The 12876-nt window shown below is 44.8% G+C and overlaps 1 protein-coding gene across 1 annotated transcript; it reads right to left on the bottom strand.

Moving 5' to 3' along the window:
• Positions 1 to 7159: 7159 nt before the first annotated feature.
• On the bottom strand, positions 7160 to 8952 carry LOC105179454 (uncharacterized). The gene is made up of 2 exons (XM_011103072.2): positions 8200 to 8952; positions 7160 to 7705 (listed from the first exon to the last, which is right to left on the bottom strand). Exons 1-2 carry the CDS (start codon positions 8950 to 8952, stop codon positions 7160 to 7162), a joined length of 1299 nt encoding a protein of 432 aa, XP_011101374.2.
• Between the last annotated feature and the right edge of the window lie 3924 nt (positions 8953 to 12876).

Below are 12876 nucleotides of genomic sequence, written 5' to 3'. Positions count from 1 at the left end.
TCTCACGTAATCGGTCTTGGTAGAGCCACTGAACCCATATGGATAACATGGATAACATCACATAATTTCTTGCTCATTAATGCGCGATTCAAGGTGGAGATGTCCTTGAACCCAAGTCCCCCCTCATCCATCGGTCGACACACATCTTTCCAGGCTACCTTAGCGTACCCACTAGACGTCGTACCCTTCCATAGGAAAGTCCTCAACCTCTTCTCAATTTCATTGATGACTTTCTTAGGTAATATGAATGCAGAAGCCCAATATAAGCTCAATGCTGAAAGCACAGATTTGATGATTTGTACCCGCCCAGCATATGATAATGAAATCCCTTCCCATCCCTTAATACGTGCATCAATTTTTGAGATAAGCGGTTGGCAATCAGAGATGGTCAACCTAGACGAGATTAAGGGAAGACCTAGGTACCTCATTGGAAGGTGGCCCTCCTGAAAGCCCAAAATATCCAACATCTGGTCCTTCAAATTTCGAGCCGAACGTGAAATGATTAAGTGACTTTTTTGGACATTCAACCGAAGGCCCGACAACTCCACAAACCAGTCCAATCCCTCTTTGAAGACTCTGATGGAGTCTAAGTCAGCTCTGCACAGTAAGAGGAGGTCGTATGCAAATCCCATCTAAAAAACCTTAGAACTCTCACACTTCCAATGATAAGTGAATTGGATGTCCTGTTCAATTCGTTGCAAGAATCCCAGATGTAAAGCTTCCATAACAAGAACAAACAGATAAGGAGAAAGTGGGTCTCCCTGTCGTAGTCCTCTCGCTCCAGCAAAGAACCCATGAGGTTTTCCATTGAGCCCAATCGAGAATGATGTCGTGGAAACAAACTCCTCAATCCACCTTGTAAACGTAGGTGGAAACCCGAACAACTGCAAAACTGCTAACAGGAAGTCCCACTCCACCGTATCATAGGCCTTCCTGATATCCACTTTAAGTGCGCATCTCGGGGGTAGGCGCATCTGGTTATATCTCGAGAATAATTCCTGGGCTAACATAATGTTGTCCCCAATGCTTCTTCCCAGAATAAAAGCTGTCTGACATGGGCTAACTATCTTGTCCAGTAGCACACTAATTTTTGGGACGAGTAGTTTCGCAATGATCTTGTATAAAACATTGCAGCATGAAATTGGTCTAAAATCATTAATCGACATAGGAGTATGTACCTTTGGGATCAGGGCCAAGATCGTGGAGTTGATCTGCTTCAGAAGTTTTTCGGTAGAAAAGAAATCTAGTACCGCCCTCGTAACTTCTTCCCCAACCACAGGTCAAACCCCCTTGAAAAACCTTAACGAGTAACCATCAGGTCCCGGTGCCTTGTCATCAGCAATATCGAACACTGCTTGCTTCACATCATCCGCCGAGAGTGGAAGGAGTAATTGATTAGCTTCCTCATCAGTGATACAGTGCCTTGCCCACGGTCTAAGATAACGAATATCCACTGACAGCTGTCTTCTGGTGCCTCCTAAGAGGTTCTGATAGTATGAAACAAACTCATGGGCGACTTCCCCTAGATCCGTGTGTGTGAAACCATTCTCATCATTGATCTATAAGATTCTTCTCATTACTCGTCTCTGTGCAATTTTACGAAAGAAAACCCAGGAACATTGGTCTCCGTCTTTCATCCACTGCATCTTGGCTCTCTGTTGCAGCATAATTTGTTCAAGTTTTGCCGCTTTAGCATAAACGACTCGACAACAATGCTCCAGAAGTAAATATAGCTCATTTTGTCTGTCAGAGCTCTACAACTGTTGTGCCTCATCAAGAAAACCTTTGGCTAGTTGGACATTCATCGTCAAATCTCCCTTATTTCTCCTTTGTAGTCTAAAGACTGGTTTAAGTGCCTTCAGTTTACGTGTCACAGCATACATAGGAATACCAACAATCTCATGATGCCAAATATTCTGCACATTGTGGATAAACTCAGGTGAATGGGCAAGATATTATCAAATCGAAACATGCCTCCATTATGTTGTTGTATATCCCCATGTAAAACCAGTGGAGAGTGGTCAGATGTCCGTGGAGTAAGGCTGTGATAATATGCGCTCGGGAACCTTGCCAGCCAGCGGCCATTAATAAGAATCCGATCCAGCCGCTTCCATAAACTCCTCATAGACGTACTGCAATTATGCCACGTGAACCATTCACCTTGCATAGGAAGTGGGATCAGCCCCGCCTCCAGAATACCGGCATTAAATTCTTCGGTGGCCATCCTTATATCTCCTGAGATGCCACATACTTCGTTAAGGTCACGTACTGCATTAAAATCCCTCCCACCAACCACGGGATGTCAGAGCATTGCTGAGCTAGCGTCTCCAGTGCAGTCCATAAATTCCGACGATCAATCACCTCAGATGCCCCATAAACAACAGTGATAATAACAGATTCATTGTCAGCCATATTAGTAACCCGACAGTGAATAAATTGATCTGCCGAGTCTAAGATATGGACATCAACAACATTCCATCCCAAGTTAGACCAACAGAAGAATAATCGACAAACCATTTCCAATGTGGAAGTAGAAACGATTGAATATGCATAACATTATTCAAACGAACACGAGTTTCAAGAATGCCTAGGAAGTGTAACCTGTATTCAGAGACCAAGTCCTTCAAAGCGAGCTGATGGTCTCGTTTTTTCAGCCCACGGACATTCCACACAGCGATGTTCAACATGGATCATTGTCCATGGGGCTGCTTGTGTTAGGACCCCCTGAATGCTCACCTGCATCATCAATTAAGTGCAAAGCGTCAAAAGCATTATAAATAACAATTGCCTTACCTCTCTCGTCTTGCTTGGAGTGGTTCTGGTCCACATGTCTATCTCCCGCATCTGCTTTGGGTATATCTTCAACCACTGGTTTCATCGTTTTACGTCCCTTAGTCGGAAGTTGTGGCTGTGATACATTGACTTTCGGCACATACACATTTACTGTTGGCTTCGTCGGTTTGCGGGTTTTGTTTAGTGCACAATCCTTATCCGAATGTCCCAATGACATGCACGCTGTGCACTTTGGCGGGAGCCATTCGTACTCAACGTCAACTTTGCAAGGTGTCCCCCCTCCTTCTTCATCAGGTGCCATGACAATAATATGTTTATGCAACTTTTGTGTGGCATCAATCATCACACATACACGAGCAAAGTCCAGTCTCGTGCATGCTCTTGTAATCGCGTCGGGGTAAAGGGGCTTCCCCACACCACTCGCTACAGTGCTCAATCCTTCTGTCGTCCAAATTCCATCGGAAGGTGTCGTAATTTAATCCAGACGGGCACTTGTGTATGCTTCAACTTTCTCATGGCCATCCCCGGTTCCCACTTTTGAAGTACTATCGGCTGCCCTTGGAACAACCACGGGCCTCCCTCAATTATCTCCTCTATATCAAAAACTGTTTTAAACTGAAAAAAGAAGAATCCGTTTGTGGTCGCTGTCACCTCCCTTAGTGCTGGCCAGACCGAATGTGCAAACTCCTTAAGGTGATGATAATATGGCCGTTTGCCCAAGAAATAGCCAACTGCAGTAGATTTCCAACGTTTAGACCCATTACGTACCGCATCTAAAGAAGGTCGAACGACAACCTCTCCGTTTTGCATTGTTGGGGCAATGAATGATAAGGTTTTTCGGGTCGAATGATTAAATGCATGCGCTATTTTGTCGTCAATGATTGTTTCCGGGTATGCGTGCAACGGGATATTTCCAACGTACAATCCCGTTGGAACAGGAGCATCATGCATAGCTTGTTTTCTTTCCACAGAATTGCTGACATCAGCCCTAATTTTGCATGTGTCCGCGCTGATGTCAGCCCTAGCTTTCCTTGTATCATCGATGATGTCAGCCCTAGATTTGATAGTGTAATTGCTGACATCAGCCCTAGATGCACCTGTGTCATCAGCCCTAGGAGCAGCGATGATGTCAGCCCTAGCAACAGCGATGATGTCAGCCCTAGCAGCAGCGATGATGTCAGCCCTAGCATCAGTGATGATGTCAGCCCTACTTGGGTTGATGTCAGCAGTATGTTCCAAGCAAGCCTCCATGTCACTCACATTCCCCGCCACATCAGCTCCAACGTTGTCCACCGAGGCGTCCATGTGAGCAACATTGCGCACGTCATCCTTCGTCGGAATTCCAACGGTCGCCGGCGAGATCTGGTTCTCGTTGCTGCTGTGCAAAGCCGCCGGCGAAGTCTGGTTCGCGATGCTGCTGTGCAAAGCCGCCGGCGAGGTCTGGTTCGCGTTTCTCAAAGCCGCCGCCGAGATTTGGTTTGCGTTGTTGCTGTGCAGAGCCACCGGCGGAGAAGGTGTGATTATTCTCCCACGCACAGCCGGTCGACGCTGAAGTGTCGCTGCCATTCCGGTCCCTAGTATCGTCGTCGCCTGTGTTGTACGTCTCCGGCATACCTGTTTCAACTCGCGAGCAAACGGGTGTTCGTCAACATTCAAGCTTTCCACCGGCAACCGCGACTTCTCAATCCCATATTGAGCCTCCCATCGTGGTAATTTCTCCTGACTCCGTGTGGGTGGTCCCATTATCATCATTGATTTGCATTATCCTCCTCGCCACCCTTCTCTGAGCAATTTTACGAAAGAAAGTCCGGGAGCATTGGTCGCCTCCCTTCATCCATTGCATCTTGGCTCGTTGTTGCAACATGATTTGTTCGAGCTTCACCGCTTTTGCATAAACAAGGCGACAACAGTGTTCCAGCTGTAAAAAAGCCTCATTCTGTCTATCTAGGCTCACCATGTGTTGTGCCTTGTCAAGAAATCCTTTGGCTAGGTGAACATTAAGTGTCAAATCTCCTTTTTTCCTCCTTTGACGTTTGGGTCAAATTTCGTGGAATTCTGAGAACGTTTAAAATTTAGCTGTTTTGCACGGCATTATTAATGAAAATTCGTTTCCTGTTTACACTATCTTGTAGTTATTATTACGCTTAGAAAATTTACCACACAAATATATGGGTCTAGACCAACGTTTGGGTCAAGTTTCGTGGAATTCTATGAACGTTCAATATTTAGCTGTTTTCCACGGTTTATTAAAGCAAGTTCATATCCATTTTTACACTAACTTGTAATTATCATTACGCTTAGCAAATGTACCACACAAATACATGGGTCTACACCAACATTTGTGTCAAGTTTCGTGGAATTCTATGAACGTTCAATATTTAGCTGTTTTGCACGATTTTATTGAAGCAAGTTCGTTTTCCTCTTACACTAACTTGTAGTTACTGTTACGCTTAGCAAATTTTTTTTTTTGGGTAAATGTAATTTTCATTAAGATAATAGAAAATACAGTACAACAAACTGGCAATCAGTTGGTTTCTCCCTCAACAGGCCAAGGGATACGCCAAAGTCTATACAAAGCTCGTGTATTGACGGAGGTAGCTAATGTGATACTAAGAATCCGTTGCCTGACGTCGTCAACTATCAATTTAGCCATGATGTTTGGTGTCCTTTCAACGTGCTCGAATCGTCTCAAGTTCCTTTCTCTCCAAATGTGGTAAACCCATGATGCTAGTAGTGCTCGATAAGCAATGTTAATGATGTGCTTTCCCCTCCATCTCCGAGAAGCCCACTCAATATCTCTTGTCCAGTCTGTATTGGGCCAATGGAATCATAACACCCTCCGGATTGTTGGCTACGACAGACAAACCATGGCTTGCTCACCTTGGCCCATGTGTCCTATGTAATGAAGGACTGACAAAGACACATGCACATTTATTCTTCCAATGCAGATTTAGTCGAAGATGTCTCACGGAAATTCGAAGAACGGTACGATTCTTATGGCCCAGTAGAGAGTGGAAAGATGACATTACATGGGCTTCACAGAGATGGAGGGGTAAACACATAATCAACATGTCCTATAGAGCACTACTTGCAGCATGTGTATACCACATTTGGAAGGAAAGAAACCTGAGACGATTCGATAACACCGAGAGGATGCCTACTACCATAGCATTACTGATCATTGAGGACATTCGACAGCGAATCCATAGCATCTCACTCTCTAGATCAGTCAGTACACATGCTTTATTTCGATTATGGCGAATCCCTTGGCCTGTTGAGGGATAAACCATTTTGGGACCATATTGTTGTACTGTAACATTTTTACTCAATGAAACTTACTTTTACCAAAAAAAAAAGAGAGCCCGAAAGTAGTGAAGACCAGCCTACCTTCGGCCTAGGCGGATCGAACAACCTGTAAAGAGCCTGAGTTGTGGGTTGTCCCTGATCAAATCTCCATACTACCCGGTCATCTCCTCCGCGGATTGCCGGTAGTGTGTGTGTGATCTCCAAGCACTCGAAATCTGTGATCTTTTTTTTTTTCATCGGCCACTGCCATTCTCCTCCACTAATCACCGTGCTGAGTTTTGCTGATTTGTCAAGTCCGAGTAGCCTCGGCCCCTGTGGAAATGTCTCTATAAGAGGACCAAGAGAATGCTAAGGGTCCTGCCATAGGTGAAATCGTCTCCCATCACCGATCTGATAGTCCACCATAGGACGGAGAAAAGCCCGTAGTCATAAGATTTTCCTCCAACCCCAAGAACCTCCGAGTTCTTGGATCGTCCATATAGAGGTGTCACGTAACTGGCCTTGATATAGCCACTCAACCCAAATAGAAGTCCTATCACATCGAATGATATCACAAAGTTTCTTGGTCATTAAGGCGCGATTCAAGGTGGTAATGTCCTTGAATCCTAGGCCTCCCTCCTCCACCGGCCGACATAATTCTTTCCATGCTACCTTTGCGTAGCCACTATTTGTTGTGCCCTTCCATAAGAAATTTCGCATCCTCTTTTCAATTTCGTATGTAACTTTCTTTGGCAAAATGAAAGCCGAAGTCCAGTATAAGCTCACCAACATCAGTACAGATTTTATAATTTGTACTCTACCGGCATATGAGAGTGCCAAACCCTCCCAACCAGAAATACGTTTATCCATTTTCAACAATAATGGACGACAATCAGCAATCGATAATCTGGAGGATAAAAGAGGAATTCCCAAATATCTCATTGGCAGAAGTCCTTCTTGGAATCCAAGTACTGCCAGCATTTCCTCCCGTAAACCCTGTGCTGACCTCGAAATAATAAGGTGACTTTTCTGAATGTTAAGTCTGAGGCCCGACCACTCGGCAAATCGGTCCAATCCTGTCTTAAGGACCAATAGAGTCCACATCAGCACGACAGAATAACAACAAGTCATCAGTAAACCCCAACAGAAAAATCCGAGCTGTATCACATTTCCAATGGAAAGAAAAGAGCTCATCCTGGTCAATCAACTGTAATAAACCCAGGTGTAAGACCTCCATCACAAGCACAAATAAGTATGGTGATAAAGGGTCCCCTTGACGAAGCCCTCTCGCACCCATAAAGAAACCATGGGGCTTCCCATTCAGTCCAACAGAAAAAGAAGGCGTTGTGACACATGCCTCGATCCAACTTTTGAAAGTAGTTGGAAAACCAAATAACTCTAGAACAGCGAGTAGGAAGTCCCACTCCATAGTGTCATATGCCTTCCGTATGTCAACCTTTAAGGCACATCGAGGAGGTAAACGGGCCTGGTTATATCTCGTGAAAAGTTCCTGTGCCAACATGATGTTGTCTCCTATGCTTCTGCCGGGGACAAATGCTGCTTGGCACGGACTAATAAGCTTGTCCAGTACCTCACTCAACCTTTGGACAAGGAGGTTGGCAATTATCTTATACAATACGTTGCAGCAGGAAATAGGACGAAAATCACTAACAGACATTGGGGAATGTACCTTTGGTATGAGCGCCAACAATGTGGTATTGATCTCTTTTAGAATTCGGCCAGTGGTAAAGAAATCCAACACTGCCGAAGTAACCTCCTAACCCATATTGGCCATGCAGCTTTGAAAAAATCCGAGGAGTAACCATCCGGTCCCGGCGCTTTATCCTCAGCTATATCAAAAACAGCCCACTTAACATCAGCTGGGGTGAATGGCAATAATAGAGAGCTAGTGTCCTCCTCATTTAGTAGATGTCTGGCCCAAGGTCGTAGGAACCGAATATCTATCACATCTCATCGTCTTTTCCCTCCTAGGAGATTTTGGCAGTAGGAGACAAATTCATTGGTTACCTCTCCCGGGTCCATATGGGTTACTCCTTGACCATCTGTAATTTGTAAAATTCTCCTCGCCGATCTCCTTTGAGCAATCTTACGAAAAAACACCTGGGAACACTGATCACCCCCCTTCATCCACTGTATTTTCGCTCGTTGTCTGAGCATGACCTGTTCAAGTTTGACCGCTTTAGCCAACACTATCCGACAGCAGTGTTCCAGCTGTAAGAATAACTCATCTCGTCTGTTTGAGCTAACAAGTGTTTGCGCCATCTCAAGAAACCCTTTTTCCAGTTGTACATTGTGTGTTAAGTCCCCCTTTTTCCTCCTTTGCTCTCGAAAAACCGCTTTCAATGCTTTGAGTTTTCGTGTTACCACATACATAGGCACCCCAATAATGTTGTGTTGCCAAACACGCTGCACACCGGGGATAAAATCTGGTGAGAGAGTGAGGTAATTATCAAAACGAGACATACCTCCAAGCTGCTGTTGTCTATCCCCGTAAAGCACCAACGGTGAGTTATCTGAAGTGCGTGGGGTGAGGCTAGAGTAAAATGAGTTTGGGAACCGTGCCATCCATCTATCATTAATCAACATTCGATCTAGTCTTTTCCAAGGATTCCGTGGGCTCACACTGCAGTTATGCCACGTGTACCATTCGCCCTGCATGGGTAATGGTAGTAATCCTACATTCTGGATACAAATATTAAACTCATCCATTGCCATTCGAATGTCACCTGATGCACCACATATTTCGCTAATATCTCGCACTGCATTGAAATCCCCTCCAACCAGCCACGGTACATCAACACAGTGCAAGGAAATTGTCTCCAGGGACCTCCATAGCTCCCTCCTGTCGGCCATCTCAGTAGCCCCATAAATAACTGTAATAGCAACTGACTCATGAAGTGCATGGATATTAATAAGACAATGCATAAATTGTGTACCGCTTTCAATCACAACAACATCGATGAAATTAGCATCCCAAGCGATCCATACCCGAGTACCAGAAGATCCATAATCCACAAACCATTTCCAATGGGGTAATAAAAATGATTGAATTTGAGCTACATTATTGATACGAACACGAGTTTCAAGGAGACCGAGAAAATGTAACCTGAACTCAGCAACGATGTCTTTTACTGCCAGCTGATGATCTCTTTTGTTCAGGCCACGAACATTCCATATTGCTGCGTTCAACATGGATCATCGGGTTTGGGGCTGCTAGACTTAGGACCCCGAGACAACTCATCTGTATCATCTAGTAGGTGTAGTGCATCAAAAGTATTATATATAACAAGTGCCTTGCCCCTCTCCTCACGATTTGGGCGCGTGTCAGCTCTAGGAGACTCCTGGCCCTCTCTTTGCTTTTCTACCACTCGGGTTGGTGATGGTCTACGCATCTCCCGATCAAGTGTAGGTGGTAGCCGAGGTGGTATAGAAGTAGTGTCACGAGTCACTGTCTGCTCCTCCCTCATGTGATATGTTGGATGGTTCCTACTCCGTTCATGCACTGCTGGACACGGTGCCCCTACTTTTGGAACATATATAGCGATCGGTGGCTTAGCTGGCTTTGTTTTGTTAAGAGCACACTCTTTAGCGGAGTGCCCCAAAGTCATACAAATAGTGCACTTCGGGGGTAACCATTCGTACTCAACATCAACTTTGTATGGTGATTCTCCCCCGTCCTCATGTGGACTCATAATAATAATATGCTTCGGTAAATTCGAGGTTATATCCAACATAACGCAAACACGAGCGAAGTCCAGTCTCGTGCATGCTCTCGTAATCGCATCCGGGTATAAAGGTTTACCCACACCACTGACTACCGTACTTAGGCCCTCTTCTGTCCATAACTCCACCGGAAGGTGGCGTAGTTTGATCCAAACAGGAACCTGCGTATGTTGCAGTTTCAACCATTCCCGGTTCCCATTTTTGAAGAACAATAGGTTGTCCCTGGAATAGCCACGGCCCTCCTTCAATAATATCTTCCATAGCAGCAATTGATTTAAACTGAAAGAAAAAGAAACCATTAGTAGTACCAGTCACCTCTCTTAACCCCGACCATACCGACACTGCGTATTCCTTCAGATGGTGGAAATACAGACGTTTCCCAAGAAAATATCCTACCGCTGTAGCTTTCCAATGTTTAGCCCCGTTATGAATGGCATCTAACGTCGGTCTGACAATCACCTCTCCATTCTGTAATGTCGGTGCAACGTACGAGAGGGTCTTTCTAGATGAATGATTAAATGCATGCGCAATTTTATCATCAATAATAGGTTCTGGGCATGCATGCAATGGGATATTACCCACGTACAATCCCGTTTGGACTATTGTTTGAAAATGAGACTGTTTTTTACCACATCATTGCTGACATCAGCAGCAGCATCATTGCTGACATCAGCAGCAGCATCATTGCTGACCTCAGCCCTGGATCTGCTGACCTCAGCTCTGGCACTGCTGACATCAGCCATGGTGTTGCTGATGTCATCAGGAATGCCAACCATCACTTGTGCCATTTCATCCTCAGCCATCTCATCTGCTGAAAACTTATCCACGTCATCTTCCACGTCACAAAAAGTGTGCGCCACCTCGCTGACGGGCGCCACGTCATTTTTCGATGGACCAGCCACCATCTTCCCCGGCGAGTTCATCTCATTCGCTGGCGGAAACTCGTTATTCAACAAGACAGCAGTAGCAGCCTATTGTGAGCTCTCCGGTCGTCCCGTTTGGTGCTCCCGGGACGTCGTCCGGCCGGCCAAAAGCCCCAAATCTCCAGTTGACGATGGAGGAAGACGACTCGTCTCGTCCATGGATTTCGTCACCGGTGGAGTGTCTTTCAACGGAGAATACGTGGACGACGAAGCTTCTACCCCTCTGGTCGGAATCGCGTCTTCACAGCCCTGTCTCCCGCTGTCACCGGCCTGAATCTCAGGCGTCGCCGGTGGAAGGCCAAACGTCATGCCTGTCAAATTTGCATCATTTTCGCCCGTTTTGTCTATCGCCGGCTTAAGAATACCCCGGCGAGCCTTGATAGTTACACGAGGAATGCCGTGTAATCCTCTCCTCAAAGATGGTGCTTGAAACCGATAGCTTCCGCCATGGCCAAACCTCGCCTCCCATCGATTTTTTAGCGCTTCCAACGCAGCCATAGAATCAGTGTCTCCTTCGTCCACTACCTTGTTTGCGAGGCGTAGGAATTCGTCGATGTGAATAGCAGGCGCTGTCGCTCGTCCGCCATTGTTGGAGCTTGTAGAGGCACCAAGAAACCCTAGTTTGTGCGGCTGTTCCATAGAGTCCTTTTCCATGGCCAAGTTTCGCTCTTTTTCGACCAGAATTGTTCCTTGCATCTCCCTGACCCTAGATCCGTCCTTAGTCGCCTGAAAAAATCTTGTTTCCAGCGAAATCTCGAAATCCGACCTTTCATCTTCTCGCCGAAAAAATTGCAGTTTCTCATCGCCGCCGGCCATCTGGTCGGTGCCACCCGTCCCTCCGGCTTGCCCCTCGTCGGCCAACTCTTCCTCGTCACCCAAGTCGTCGGCCGGAGTTTGCATGGTTGAAGCATTAGTGTGTGAGAGAGAAGAGAGAGAATTTTGAGAGTCCATTTTTTTACGCTTAGCAAATTACCACACAAATGCATGGGACTAGACCTAGTTTTGGTTCCAGTTTCGTGGAATTCTGAGAACATTCCAAATTAGCTGTTTTGCATGGGTTTATTAAAGCAAGTTTGTTTCCCTTATACACTAACTTATATTTATTATTACGCTTTGCAAATTTACAACACAAATGCATGGGTGTAGACCAACGTTTGGATCAAGTTTCGTCGAATTGTAAAAACGTTCAAAATTTAGCTGTTTTGCACAGTTTTATTAAAGCAAGTTGTTTTTTCTTTTACACTAAATTGTTGTTATTATTACGCTTAGCAAATTTACCATTCAAATGCATGGGTCTAGGCCTACATTTGGGTCAAGTTTCGTGGAATTCTGAGAACATTCAATATTTCGTTGTTTTCCACGGTTTATGAAAGCAAGTTCGTTTCCATTTTAACACTAACTTGTAATTATCATTACGCTTAGCAAATGTACCACACAAATACATGGGTCTACACCAACATTTGGGTCAAGTTTCGTGGAATTCTATGAACGTTCAATATTTAGCTGTTTTGCACGATTTTATTGAAGCAAGTTCGTTTCCTTTTACACTAACTTGTAGTTACTGTTACGCTTAGCAAATTACCACACAAATGCATGGGACTAGACCTACGTTCGGTCCAGTTTCGTGGAATTCTGAGAACATTCAAAATTTAGCTGTTTTGCATGGTTTTATTAAAGCAAGTTTGTTTCCCTATACACTAACTTGTATTTATTATTACGCTTTGCAAATTTACAACACAAATGCATGGGTGTAGACCAACGGTTGGGTCAAGTTTCGTCGAATTCTAACAATGTTCAAAATTTAGCTGTTTTGCACGGTTTTGTTAAAGCAAGTTGTTTTTTCTTTTACACTAACTTGTTTGTATTATTACACTTAGCAAATTTACCATTCAAATGCATGGGTCTAGCCCTACGTTTGGGTCAAGTTTCGTGGAATTCTGAGAACGTTCAGAATTTAGTTGTTTTGCTCGGTTTTATTAAAACAAGTTCGTTTTCCTGTTACACTAACTTGTAGTTATTATTACTCTTTGCAAATTTACCACACACATGCATGAGTTTAGACCTACGTTGGGTCAAGTTTCGTGGAATTCTGATAAAAGTTCAAAATTTAGCTGTTTTGCTCGGTTTTATT

Source organism: Sesamum indicum, linkage group LG8, assembly GCF_026168435.1.
Source record: "Sesamum indicum cultivar Baizhima isolate 11 linkage group LG8, ASM2616843v1, whole genome shotgun sequence".
Lineage (NCBI taxonomy): Eukaryota > Viridiplantae > Streptophyta > Magnoliopsida > Lamiales > Pedaliaceae > Sesamum > Sesamum indicum.
Note: the sequence above shows the minus strand (reverse complement) of the source record. Positions and strands in the feature narration are given on the sequence as shown.